This window comes from Sphaeramia orbicularis, chromosome 6, assembly GCF_902148855.1.
Source record: "Sphaeramia orbicularis chromosome 6, fSphaOr1.1, whole genome shotgun sequence".
Classification (NCBI taxonomy): Eukaryota; Metazoa; Chordata; class Actinopteri; order Kurtiformes; family Apogonidae; genus Sphaeramia; species Sphaeramia orbicularis.
This window is the reverse complement of record NC_043962.1, coordinates 24,875,561-24,889,624: the sequence shown is the minus strand read 5'-3', so window position 1 is coordinate 24,889,624 and position 14,064 is coordinate 24,875,561. Positions and strand designations below refer to the sequence as shown.

Below are 14,064 nucleotides of genomic sequence, written 5' to 3'. Positions count from 1 at the left end.
TCAAAGATTTTCCAGGTTTTCCAGGATGTGTGGGAACCCTGATCAGGAAGCTACAAAGAGTGAGTGTTTTTTAGTTGACATCCACACTGCAAAAATCTAAATCTTACTTAAGTGTATTTTTCTCATTTCTAGTCAAAATATCTCATCACACTTAAAATAAGACAAACTCACATAAAGAGTAACTTGTAAGTAGGATATAAGAACTTATTTTTAGAAAATAGATCTTGAAATCTAATCTCAAGAAATCTTACCAAGATAATTTTCATTGTGTTCCATTAGCAGGTTTTTTTTTTTGCTTAATTCCAATTTTTTTTCTTAATTCAAGCACAAAAAAATCTGCCAATGGAACCAGTGAAAATTATCTTGGTGTCTCTGGTATCTCTTGGTAAGATTTCTTGAAATTAGATTTTCAAGATCTATTGTCTAAAAGTAAGTTCTTATATCTCACTTACAAGTTACTTTTTAGGTGATTATGTCTTATTTTAAGTGTGATGAGATATTTTGACTAGAAATGAGAAAAATACACTTGGTAAGATTCGGATTTTTGCAGTGCACTCATTGTTGCAGCTTTAACTGTTATGAAAAGTACAGATTAAAAGGGGATTTTCTGCACTGCCTTAAATGTGTGATAAAGTTGAATGTGTTCCTTCATCTCGGTGATTCTGGACTTTGAGGTACCTGAGTCTGTGTGAAGATCTGGGCTTTCTGACACTCTTCGAGACTCGGGGCAAAACTGGCCATGACGTTCTCCTCTGTGCCGATCATCTGTACGATCTCCTGGTCACTCTCCACTCCCATCCCCTGTGAGAATGACATGCACATAGAGCTATGAAATATGAACTAAAAGGCACTGAAAATGGCTTCATATGTGATTAATTAACCAGATAAAGACCGGGCTGATGAGGTGAAATGTACACAGAGCAGACGTTCTACAAACAGCCGCTGTCTGTGACGAAGGGAGGAAGAGGTGAACTGAGAGTCATAAGGTTGTCTGACATTTGCTTATGGAAATGTGAAGCTGTGGGAACTGATCCGTCCGTCCCAAACTGGATCTGAGGTGGTTTTTGGAGCCGCTGCCAAACACGGGGCGAGCCGCAGAAGAAGTCACCCAGGATATACAAGTGCACAGCAAATAGAGCGAGCGCCGCAAACATGCCCCGCGGTTTGGTAATGACCTCAGCCTGAAACACTCACAGCTGACATGTTTAGAGACATTGTCCTCAGAGGGAAATAAAGTTAATGATGCCAGCTGGCTAAATGACATTTTCAGAGAGAGCAAAGGCCAGCAAAGAAACCGGGTGAGAAGAGGATGCAGTGAGGACTTCCTTGTACACTCACTAGAAACCTGCAAAATGAATACACTCATTATCAAAGCCACACTTTTAGAGACGGTTCAGAATAATGTTGTGTATGACTTGGATTAAGTTTTCATGTGGAAACGTGCCAGGTCTTTTACTTCAGCTTCAGCTTCTGGGGAAAAAAAACAATTTCATCCAGCATCATCATCATCAGTAGTTTTATGGTGCCCTCTGTTGGACATAAGAATCAGGGCTCTGTCAGTGTTTTTACCTTGAATATAATGGCGATGGGAGCGTCCTCTGACAGCGTGTTGTGTCTCAGATAGAAACGGCCTTGTTTAAACGATCATATTAGTTCTGCTTTTCTTCTCATGAGTCGAGCTGGAAATAAAATACAATATTAAAAAATGAGTTGATGAAATCTGTTTACAATATTCTTTTTCCATAAACCCAGCGTGTGATTTAGAAAACAAACACAGATTCTTGCTATGATTCTTGTGTTGCAGCCTAATAGGTATATAAATCATTTTCTATTCTATTTTGCTGCTTTTAAAGGCTGTACCTGGTGACTGAGGCTCCGACTGCGCCCTTCCTGTCCTGCTCCACAATGATTCGATTCTTTGACAGCTGCTCTTGGATCAGGATGACTTTTTCTTGACCTTTTACAATGAAATAACCTCCTGTAAATAAAATCAAGACAATGCAATTGAGTATTTCTGAAAAAACAAACAAACAAACTGCAAAACATAATAAATCACTGCTTTTGTCATGGATATGTGTAGTTTTGGGATGATTTATTCCAGTGGTTAGATGCACCGGTAGTGGTTCAGCTTCAGATTAAAATTTTTGTTAATGTCCATGTTTCAGTGATCACTTATGTCTGAATATCATGTCAAACACGTTGAATGCGTTTTTGCTGCTGTTAACATGTCGTGACTCTAAATAGATGAGTTTTTGAAATGAAAAAATGACAGGACAACCCTGTCTCAGTAAAAACTCTAAAGTCTGTGGTGGCCAAAACTGAACCTGAATACATTAAACTGATAGCCATGATAAGAAGTGTATTTATTTTGGTTATTACAGCTACTGTTACAGCTATGTTTCTTATTTATTTTTGGAATGTAGTGGTCAGACATGTTTTAAACCACCAGAGGTTTGGCCTTAAGTAATGGAAGAACCCCAATGTTTACCTGGATCTAGAGGACATTCATTGAGCTTTGAAAACTCCATGGGCGTCTTTCCTGTGAGAACACAGTTTGAGCTCCGCAGCATGATGGGCATCCTGAGAAAAAGAGAATTAAAATGAATCAAAAATTATAACTAATATTCTATTGTCCAGTTTAATTATGACCATAAAGTAGTTACATAGACACTGCAAAAAGGTCAAAGACTTTTATGAACTGATTTGTAAATGTAAGAAATGCCCTAAATTTTGAACAATGAAAATCTGATAAAGATGAATCCACATGGGAACAATGTGACACTCTAACTTAAAGACACTGTGGAACAATACCTCCCAATAGGCAGAGCATTACGTATGATCCTCTGACTGCCTCGGGTGTACTCTATGTCCACTGTGATGGGCGCCGAGTAGGTCATGTCTCTGAGACGACACTGGTACAAACACAAACATAAACATCAGCCCAGAGTTCAAAGTTACTTCAATACTGAGAAAAAATACCCAGAGGAGTTAAGCTACTGATGATGTACATTTCACTTACAATTATTTTACTGCAATAAAGGAAATTAAAAAAAACTGTGGGGAAAAAAAAGTCAAAGTAAAGGAGCAAGAACAAGCAAATGTTTGCCATTTTTGGACACTCAGTTAGATGCAATTTGACTTATTTAACTGACTACTTGTTCTTTTTTTTGACCTATTGGCCTGCTTCAGTCATTCACAATGAACTGGAGACATTTTAAAGATTTTCTGAGAGTCTTTAGTAGCAGTGACAAGGCCCATAACATTAGGAGTGGGTTTGCTCTTAAACTGAACTCACCTCATGAGGAGAAACTGGTCTGGTTACATTAAAGCTTTTCTTCAACATCAGGCATGCCAACATAGATATTTAGATATCTGGAAAGAAAACATTTAAAAAATAACAAAATCTGCATATCTGTGTGTTATTGATTGATCATTGAAGCTCATGTGACTTACTCAGATACCACATCGGATCAGCGTCACTAGTGATCTTCTCATTGGCTTTCATTATTTTCTTTATCTGCAAAGATACATTTATATTTACAAAACGACGCAGGTAAATTAACTGTAATATAAAGTCATGTTGAAGTAGTTTTTGTTGAATTTTTTTTTACCTCCACATTGATGAAATAATTGAACGAGTCAATGTGCTGTTTCACCAAGCCTTTCACCTGGAAAACATTTTAAATAACAGTTGATGTGGACATAAATAAAATGTTTTCTTTAACCTTCATGATCTGTAAATTGTTATTTGTACTTTACATATCTGTATATGGCTGCAATTATGCAAATCAGCAGGCTGTATTGGATTTAGTATAGTTTAAAGACTTTTTATATATATATTTCTTGTTTTATCATGCATTTCCATTGCACCATTACTCTACACATTACATTTTGTTTGATTAAAACTACTATCTATATAATTTCCTGTAGACTGGGGCAGATTTAACTCATCTACCCCATTATAAGAAGCAACAATTTTTGATTAAATGTAACTCGGTTGCAGAGCTGTAGGTAGAGGGAGGTGTGTTGTTACCTTCAGAAAGGCTGGCAACAGTTTCCATTTGTCCTGTTGAAAGAAAATACAGATTGTTGTGACAAACTGTTAAGAGACCAATTTAATTTCCACACTTTTCATAGTTTAAGGGATGACTTGTCAAAATGAAACCAGTAACACAATGACAGCAGCTCCGACAAAATGTATGCAAGTCAGACTCTTTTCCGCCCAAAATACCGCTCCACCATAACCCAGTGTTGTAGTTTAGGTTGACATGTGCTAATGTTCTGTGTTTGACGCTGTTTGTTGTGTTTGTTCTGTTCTTATCCTGCATGTTCAGCCCTGAACTCGTGGTTTTAACTTGGTCTTCATCTGATTAAACTCACCGCTACAGTGTTGACAGGAGCCGCCAACTCCTGAGGAGTCAAGTCGCAAAACTCCCCTCCAAGCACCTCCATGTTTATGTATAATATTCAGCAACGTGAAAATGTGAGTTATTGTCACATTATCAGTGTTGATGTGCTGCGACGGAAGTGGCTGCGGCATGGACCGACCAGTGTGTATCACCGTAAAAGCACCGTGTTGGCGGAACAAAAGAATGGTTCCGCTTTCGTTAAATTCCAGTAGCTGTGCCTTCTTCTTCTTCTTCTTCTTCTTCTTCTTCTTCTTCTTCTTCTTCTTCTTCTTCTCAGCTCTTTAAGACTGAGGAAAGGAAAAATGCAGCAACTCTGCCAGGCATATAATGATCTTAACCCTTTCATGCATGAATTATGAGAACCTTAATCAAGATTTTTTCCTCAGTGTTTTATTCCTCTTTAGGCATGAAAAAAAAAAACAAAAAAAAAACAATACAGTTGAATTTTTGTTATGAACCTATTTTTCATGGAGTTTCAAAAATGTCCACTCAGCTGGACGCCATGTGCGTAGGATTTTAGAAGCAAAGAAACATGTATTTACTGATGTACTGTGTGAAACCTATTAAATAAAAACATTTTAGTGTTGCTAATCTGATGTTTTCTCATATTGTAACATATTCTAATATTAGTTATCACTTCATGGAGATAATATGCAAAAAAAAAAAGCTAAAAAAAAAAAACCCAAAACAAAAACAAAACCAAACAAAACTGTTATTACAGTCTAATAACAATTTGTTTTTTGTTTTTTTTTACACTCAAACATGTCACTGCAGATCAGGTTTATCTAGAACAGCAAAGTTACAGTAATGGTATGAATGTCAGTGTATGGGATGGTGCATAAGCGTCCACTGTGTTCGCTGATATGGAACTAAAACAACAAAATCCATGAATATACAAGAGAACACATCTGAACAGCTGTCCACTGTAGTGACCACTAAGCACGAAAGGGTTAATATCTTCAGTGACCTCTGACCTCGCAGACCCAGGGATGCCTATGTCTTTATGCACTTTATTTGCCTTTTTTTTCCTGTTTGTTTTGTTTTTTACCTGCTTATTTATTTAATTTTATTTTCTTTTTAATAACTCTGAAGTACCCTCTTCCCTTTGATTCTCTATGTGCCTTATGCCTTGTTGTACACATTTCATCTTCTGTTTAAATGTGCCAATTTGTTCTGTACATTTCATGAATAATAAAGGAAAAAAAAAAACCTTCTTCTTCTAGTAGTAGTAGTAGTAGTAGTAGCAATAGTAGTACTTCTGATGTGCAATTTCCTGTTACTGCTACTACTGATTATTGGTATTATTATTTTCTTAGTTTCTTTTTCTTTCTAATGTTCTGCTGTTACTGTCATGGTCATGTGATGCTGTGCTGCTGCTTGAACATCAATTTCCCTGAGGGACCCTGCCCAAGGGATCAATCTAATCTAAAAAAAAAAAACAATATATTTTTATTGGGGTATTTAGTAAACGTCTGACAGATTTTAAGATTTTTACATTTTAAAATATTTATCAGAGATGAGGTTTTTCTGTAGCTTCAAAAAAATCCCACAAAGTGACCGTCCAAATAAGTGTTTAGGACAAAGAATTAATCCACTCATTTCTATACTTAAACTTCTGATTTGCATAAAACAGATAAAAAAAATGGTGATAAACAAGTATAACCTAAAAGTGTACACTATACAGTATACTCATAGTATATTCCAATAATGTTTGAAACTGTGGTGGAATTTCATTTCTTTAAAATTGTAAATTGTGTAAATACATTACAATATGACATACAATTCTGTTTATTTCATGAACTCATTGCATACAAACATGAAATGGATCAAATTTACAATGATTTGGACAATGTTGCCAATAGCATGCAGGTACACATTTTCAGCTTCATATTCATGGAGATGAAGCTGTGTCAGACTCAGATGCTCCACCTCAGTGTGAGCGCTGCCTCATGTGTCTGCTGTTGCTGCTGAGCAGTCTGGGATATGCAGTCCCGAGGGAGCGTCCATGTCTGATGACCACCAGCTCCATCTGACACTGGGCGATGTTGACGAGCACTGTGGTGCTTCTCTCTGTGTTCATGAGGAAGACTACGGTGAAGATGGCCATCTCAAACTCTGGGCTGGTCCCAATAAAAGCACTACCAACAGGTTTCACCACTCCATGCCAGGTGAACTGAAGGTTCAGAACGTGGTCATCATGATCCGGCTACAGACAAAACACATGAAGACTCAGTGATCAGATCATGTTTCAGATGTGTTTTATTGTTTACGTTATTGGATTTTTCTTACTAAGTCGTGCTCCCTGGCTTTGTATCCTTTGTAGTCCAACTGCCTGTTTTTTTCTTGCAGGTAGAACTGGATCCAGTTGTGGAAACCGATGATTTCTGTCCCAGACCTTGTTTCTCCAACAAAGACGTGCTCAAACCCACAGGAATCCAGACTGACGAATGTTTCAAATAAGAAAGAACACAAAATATAAACAAAAAATGAAACACAGTCTTTGACACAATCATGATTAGTTGCTTTCAACACACACTCTGAATCTCTGGAGAAGAGGTGAAATGGTGTGTTTGTTTTCTCACCCTGTGTTCTCTGTCTGTGATAAAGGTGGAACCAGATCAGTATCAGCTGACTCTTAAACCCCTCAAGTTAGAGCTGGACTGTCCTTTACTGACCAGATACTGATGAGCCCGCTGTGGAGAAATCACACTCAGTGAATGAATGAAACCTCACACATATTTAATACAATTACCATTGTTGGTATGTAATTATTGTTGCTCTTTACCACTTGTGGTATTGTAGTTTTATTTATTTATTTAATTTTACCATTGTTGGTATGTAATTATTATAATATAAGTTGTCTTTAAGTCTTTATGTGTTAAACACTCATGAGAACTTTAACTAAGTCCTGTATTCCAGTGTTGATCAGGTTTGTCCAAAACAGGTCTTTGTCCAAATACAAGTACAAGTACAACATGTGCACATTTTTCTGGTGATCCTCCGTGGGGAGGCCAACACAGCATTCCTCAGCTGCACACAGATGTTTCAGATGTTTTCTCTCTCTCATCTCTAACATCATGGAGTCATGTGCTACACTGAGACAGGAAGAGGCTAATGTCTCACTGGAGCTCAGCTGAAGACTCAAACCACAAAATACAGAAAACAGCATCTCAGAGAAACAGACGACAAACAGGCTGAAAACAAACAGGTGTAAAATGTAAAACAAAAACCTAGAAAAGAGCAAATACCATCCCAGTGTGACTGACCAAACACTTGCTGCCCATTTTGAACTGTTAGTTTTTAAGCTGTTCAATGCTCTAAAATAAACTGCATATCTGAACTGATCCCCTTAGATTATCAGACAGGAATCTGGTGGCTGGTCCCACTTGGCACAAGAGGACAGACTGATTATTGTTGCTGTGAAACATCCTGCCTGACGATCTATAGCTTCTGACTACTTATGTTTAGCAAAAATCATCCAAACTATTGAGTTAACAATGTATTTTTCTTATGCTACACTTGAGTTTTGCACCACTGTACTTTAATCCTTACATGAAGTTGTGGCCAAGGTTATAATAGTTTTGGATTTTTCATTATAGTTTAGTTTTATTTAGTTTTGACTTTTTTCCCCCTCTAATTCATTTCGTTTTAATTCATTTTAGAAAAGGTTTGCTAGTTTATATTAGTTTTCATTTTTTTCTAAATGCTTAGTTTTAGTATTAATTTTAGTTTTGTCCTATCTTTTATCTTCTTCGCCATCGTATTTAAATAAGTCCCATACAGAAGTGTCAGACTGTGAAGTATCGTATGGTGCCAGCAGCTAAAATTGCTTGAGTGAAATAAATCGATTTTGTATCAATCCGACATTGACAAAGACGAAAACAAAGGGAATTTTATCCATAATTTTTATACGATTTAGTTAGTTTTGTAAACACACAATACAGTTTCAGTTAGTTATCGTTTTTTCCTTTAATTATAGTTTTTATTTACTTCAGTTAACAAAAACGTTTTTTCAATTCTAGTTTTCGTCATTTCATTAGTTTTCGTTAACGATACCTTGGTTGTGGCCGAACGTTTTGGCAGTGACGCAAATCTATTCTTTGTATAAATGGGATTTAGTTGCGAATAAAAATGTTTGAAAATTATAAAATGCTTAAGCTTGGTAAAATAAACAAAATATGTCTCACTGTTAAAACCTCTGTCTAGAATTTGGCATTGGATTGATAATTACAGCCAGTTGAAGGTAAAACGTTAATAAAGGGGATCCAGATCTGCTCAGAATGTACAGAGTATGGTTTCAGGAGTGCACGGGACTACTGCTATTTTTTTAGTTTTAATAAAAATATTCATGGGATATCGTGTGATGGTAGACTTTCTTTTTTTTTTTTTTGAGACATAAACATCTGATTTAAAACCTAAAACATACACTTTCCCTGCTGTGAGAAGCATTAATTCTGGATAAATTATCTATTTGTCAATGTCAAAGATATATACTTTCTAAACAGATCCATGTTTCAGAATTTTGGTTGTTGTTTTTATATTTGCTTCTGATTTATGAATATTTCTTTGGCCTGCTTATCCTATTTCTGGTCAACAAACATATATTTCATCATATTTGTTGTGAATCCATTCAATTCATCCATCCAATTTGTATTAATATTGTTTTATATAAATTAATGATGTCAGATGTGTATGAATAGACAAAAAAGACATGATGATTAAACTCTTTAAACTGTCTGAATATGTTCCATGTAACTGGACTTAAATGAGCTGTTAAATGGCGTGATATGAGTAACTAGTTGTAACATGTCTAATCTACCTTCATGGCTTGTGTATCTACGACGGCATCCAGGAAAAGATTCATCTCCGCCAGTTTCCTCTGTCGTGACTCGTTCTGTCACGCCTGTGGACCGCTCATAGTTGTCCAGGAGTTTCATGAACCCTAGAGGCACAGAAACAGGACTGATCAGAGTGGACTGTAGTTTTAGACTCAGAACATGTGAAACAGTCCTGTCAGAGAAAGAGGACACTCACTGGAGATGGTGGTTGTGTTTCTCAATTTCACCTCATTAACGTTGGAGAAAAGAGGCAGTGATGCATGATCCTGAACAACTTGGCTGCCCTGGTTTACAAACCCAGCCCTACCCTGAAAAGTCCAACCACAAACTACATTCACTGTGTGTAGAATTAAAAAATTAAACACTGTATGAGGAAAAAATACTCCATACTTGAACAGTGATTGTGTAGTCAATCCAGGCTTCATACGGTTCACATCCACCTCCAGAGCTCATTGAAGAGAGTAGAGAGTTCCTGGTTCACAGCTGGTCTGTTACAGTAAAAGTCAACACACAAAAAAACTGTAGTCCAACAGCATATTTAAAAACATTAATTGACATTTGTTTACCTTTCAAGATCCCTCAAGGTCAAAGGTCATGGCACCATTCCAATTCTGTTGGGTTTCTGTAAATTGGCTTAGTCTGGTTTGACCAACTCTATATATAAAGTGTCATGAGATAACTTTTTTGTTGTGATCTGGTGCTATATAAATAAAATTTGATTGATTGAGTGATTTGATTGGTTTTCCCCTGTAAGTCGCTTTGGAAAAAAGCGTCTGCCAAATGCATAAACATAAACATAAATGAAAGCCCATATGTGACTTACTATCTATTGCCAATAGTAATTATATCAATATCTTCAACTGTTTTCAAGTTATAGCACTTTGAAATGTGTCCCATTACAAAACAATGGGGATTTTGAACATTTCAAGAATTCCATAAAAAAATATAAATTCAATATTTCTCAATTCTTTGACCAAACTTGGTAGACCCTGCCCCAAGGACCCTCTGCTATGAATTTCAGTTGATTCTGGGTGACGGTTTTGGAGAAGAAGTTGGTAGAAATCTGGACATAGATGACCTTGGGTTTGGCCTTTCAAGGTCACTCAAGGTCAAAGGTCATGGCACCAAATGAAAGCCCACATGTGACTTCCCATCTATTGCCAATCGTAATTCTATCAATATCTTCAACTGTTTTCAAGTTATAGCACTTTGCAATGTGTCCCATTATAAACCAATGGGGATTTGAAAATTTCAAATATTCTTAAAAAATTCAAAATTCAATATTCCTCAATTCTTTGAACAGACTTGGTAGACCTTACCCCAAAGATGTTCCACAACAAATATCAAGTCATTTTGACAGACGATTTTGGAGAAGAACATTCTTGAAAAATTGTTTATGGCTGACAACTGATACCAACAGTCTATCGAAACTGGACTAAAAACCTCATAAATCCATTCAACACCAGATCACTGAATACTGTTAACATAGACACTGTACCTTGATGCATTCAGTCCACTCAGACATACTGCGAGAAAGACAAAAACTCCACAGAACCTGCAGATTACAGAGGTCTAATTAATCATCTCTTAATAAATAATAAGAATAAACACATACTTATTGAGTTATAATCAGTTTATAGTTATAACATAGTGTTTAAAGCTGCAACAACAACAACATTTATCTTAAATTATGAGATAAAAACTAATGTTCTGGGTAAAAATAGAAACACACACCTTGCAGCCATGATGGTTCCTGTAAGTTTTTCCTTCTGCAGTTTGGTCAAATAACTTCTACAACAGTCTGGTCTTATGAGTTCAGGGACAGTCTCCACCCTGTGCTGCTTATCCTGCAGGCGTTGGCCCATGTCCACCTCAGGCGCATGCCCAGAAATTGAAAATATAATTCAAGAAATAATCACCAGAGGGCGCCCTGACCCTGAAAGAGAGTTTTTGTCTCCCATGTACCTCTGTACCTTATATCCACCTGAGACCCAGCAATGCATTTTGTCCTCTGAAGGGGACAAAAGTTTGACAGTTTTACTTAAAAAATGCTGTCCATTGCAAAGGATTTTCCATTAAAAAAAATTTATTAATTAAAATAATTTTAAAAAATGTATCTGAAAAAACTGTTGCATTGTGCAGTTTCCAATTAAGTCAATTATTTAATGTAAAAAAAAAAAAAAAAAAAAAAAGCTAAACTTTTCACTTTCCTGGGTCTCAGGAGGATATCTAAGAAAACTAAGCAAAATTAATTTAATTAGAATGTAGTTTGAAATCAATAATGAAGCTGGATAAAATGTAATAATGAATTTATTCCTTGTTGTTTATTCCTTGTTGAATATGTAAATTAAGGCATTGTATGATTTGCAGTGTATTTTCATCAGAATGTTGAATGCTTTCTTTCTTTCTTTCTTTCTGTCTTTCTTTTCTTTCTTTCGTTTCTTCTTTCTTTCTTTCTTTCTTTCTTTCTTTCTTTCACATGTTTGGTATCAATTTAATCCCATTTCATAGGTGAATACCTATATTGATTGGAATTACTCTTTGCTGCTGTAAAATAATATCTACACTCTATATTTAATGTGTAATATGTCAGATAAAAATGCTCTTTCTGCAGTATATACATGAGTGGATGTGGTGTTTGACAATATGTGGAGTTTTTAACAGAGGGAGTAATATAGTAGAATGTGTAATTATTTGGTCATGCAGAAGGTCAGGAAATTAATGCATTTCTTCAAGAGACTTTTTCAGTTTTCACAAAGACTAATCTATTAGTCTTGTAATGTATTACCAGATTTGAATTTGTCTTTGTTTTTATGATGGGTGTATTTTGTTGCAACACACACTTTGCAACACACACTTTGCATTATGTGTTATCACTGTTTTATATTGTTTTAAATTAATCTTTTCCCCCCTTGTTTTACGATCTGTGCATGTCACTTTGGCCAACTGTAAAGTTTTTAAAGTGCTTTATAAATAAAGTTGGTATGGTATATAAATGTAATGACAGGTGACACTGAATCTATAATCAAGTGTAATTTAATCCTAAAGGCAGTCAGGTTGTGAAAGAGATAGAAATGAAGAAAATTTCTAATGAGAAAATCCTTTTGTTTCCTATAAACAAATATTTTAAATGGAGAAGCATAGTCACCGCCCAGTTTATTGACTGTTAATGGATGTGTCCAATGCTTCTGTATTATGGGGATAAAACATTACACTACATTCTTTTGCTGCTCTTCTATATGTTGAATTGTTTTTACTTTAATTTTGCATTTCTTTGACCAGATATTCATGATTTCTGCTTGTGATAAAAGCCTGAGATGAAACCCATATGGACTTAATGGACTAGATCAATTCTCTTTTTTTCTTTTTCTTTTCTTTTTTTTAATCTCTCTGCTTTAGTGAAACAGGTTCCTGATCCGGTCTCTAGTCGGTTCTGTTGTCTAGGGTTTCTTTGTCATGTGGCAGTCATTTCCTCTCTATGGCTTTGTTCCCTTAGTCGCCCTAAGGGATCTCCCAGTGAATAAACATGCCTGACTCTATCTAAATGGAACTGACATTACTGCTGATAAAAGTTCACTTCATCTGACCCCACAGGGAAACTCAGCCTGTGAACTGAACCCATCCTGGTGCAGTACTTTATAAGCAGTGGACTGACTCCAGATCTAAACCAGTACCTCAGTTCAGCGCATCAGGCTTTAACAAGTCAATATGTCTGTGGTAAAAAATATTTTCTTCTGATTCTGATATCGGATATGTTTTAAGTTTCCATGAGAAACTAAAAACATATCAGATATCAGTCTGTGTACGTGTCTCAGACAGAAGAACCATAAATCAAACCCTAAAGGAGGGAGTTCTTCAGAGTAAAACCTTTTTCCTAAGCACCTTAACGGAAATGTAAAATTGTGGTTTTACTATTGTAATACTAGTACTGTTGTTTAGTACTTAGTGTCTACCATATAACTTGACTTTAGCTTGTTTTAATAATGCTGGAACCTGTAAATTTCCCTCTGGGATGGATGAATTAAGTATCTATCTGTCTGTTTTCTGTCCATCCATCTGTCGGTCACCGGACAATGGAACCTTTCTAAATTAGCGACACTGTTCATATCAGTATGTTTTAAGCAAATAAAATCTAATACATGGAGGTGTAAGTGCAGTATAACCCCAAGATAAAGTTACATAACTACATATAAAAAAAAAAAAAAATTTAAATCTATTTTTTTTTCTCCCATTTACTTATAATGGGCGAAATTTCAAATGTAAAAAAAACATACCTTTTGTTTCAACTAGCGGCATTGTACCCATGGTGCCATTGTATGATAGCATGAGAGGCTAAAATCACCCAGCATACCTCACAACATTTGAATACAGACATAAAATTGTGCCTAGATAGTCAGGTTATGTTTGTATTCATTAGTGAGTTTGGTGGCGATCGGGCCTTTGAAGGCTGAGGAAAACATGTACAAACACAAAAAACAAAACTGTGCTCCAACATCAGGACATCGATCAGACGGACGGGCACAGAACGTGCATTATATAGTAGGATTTACTTCAAACTTGGCACATATATAGAAGCAATTGATATGCTGACATCAGCACAGGTATTGACATGATGACATCAGCTGGATCAATGCAGAAATAAGCTACAATAAATGGGGGGGGGGCTTTGTTGTGTCTGCACTTGTTTTCACTTTTATCCCAATGATGTACATTGTATTATGCTATAAAAACCTAAAATTCTGTTTCATAATAGCAAAAAGTTTAGAAATTAAACAAGAACATAAAGTTTTATCCATAAAAAAAAAAGGGAAGCCACT

The 14,064-nt window shown here is 35.9% G+C and overlaps 2 protein-coding genes across 2 annotated transcripts in view; both read right to left on the bottom strand.

Moving 5' to 3' along the window:
• polr3b (polymerase (RNA) III (DNA directed) polypeptide B) overlaps positions 1–4,452 on the bottom strand; it is a 32,267-nt gene extending 27,815 nt beyond the window's left edge. Inside the window, 12 exon segments of the mRNA XM_030136054.1 lie at positions 679–801; positions 1,570–1,638; positions 1,640–1,679; positions 1,861–1,978; positions 2,489–2,580; positions 2,812–2,912; positions 3,296–3,331; positions 3,333–3,372; positions 3,450–3,517; positions 3,612–3,668; positions 4,034–4,066; positions 4,381–4,452. Coding sequence (XP_029991914.1) covers positions 679–801; positions 1,570–1,638; positions 1,640–1,679; positions 1,861–1,978; positions 2,489–2,580; positions 2,812–2,912; positions 3,296–3,331; positions 3,333–3,372; positions 3,450–3,517; positions 3,612–3,668; positions 4,034–4,066; positions 4,381–4,452 — 849 coding nt within the window.
• Positions 4,453–6,131: 1,679 nt separating this feature from the next.
• endouc (endonuclease, polyU-specific C) lies at positions 6,132–11,126 on the bottom strand. Its single transcript, XM_030136069.1, is given in 12 exon segments — positions 6,132–6,615; positions 6,699–6,846; positions 6,988–7,051; positions 7,054–7,102; positions 9,229–9,282; positions 9,284–9,351; positions 9,444–9,555; positions 9,638–9,660; positions 9,663–9,686; positions 9,689–9,735; positions 10,746–10,802; positions 10,982–11,126. Coding segments are annotated over 12 exon segments (1,053 nt in total). The 5' UTR covers positions 11,113–11,126; the 3' UTR covers positions 6,132–6,339.
• Between the last annotated feature and the right edge of the window lie 2,938 nt (positions 11,127–14,064).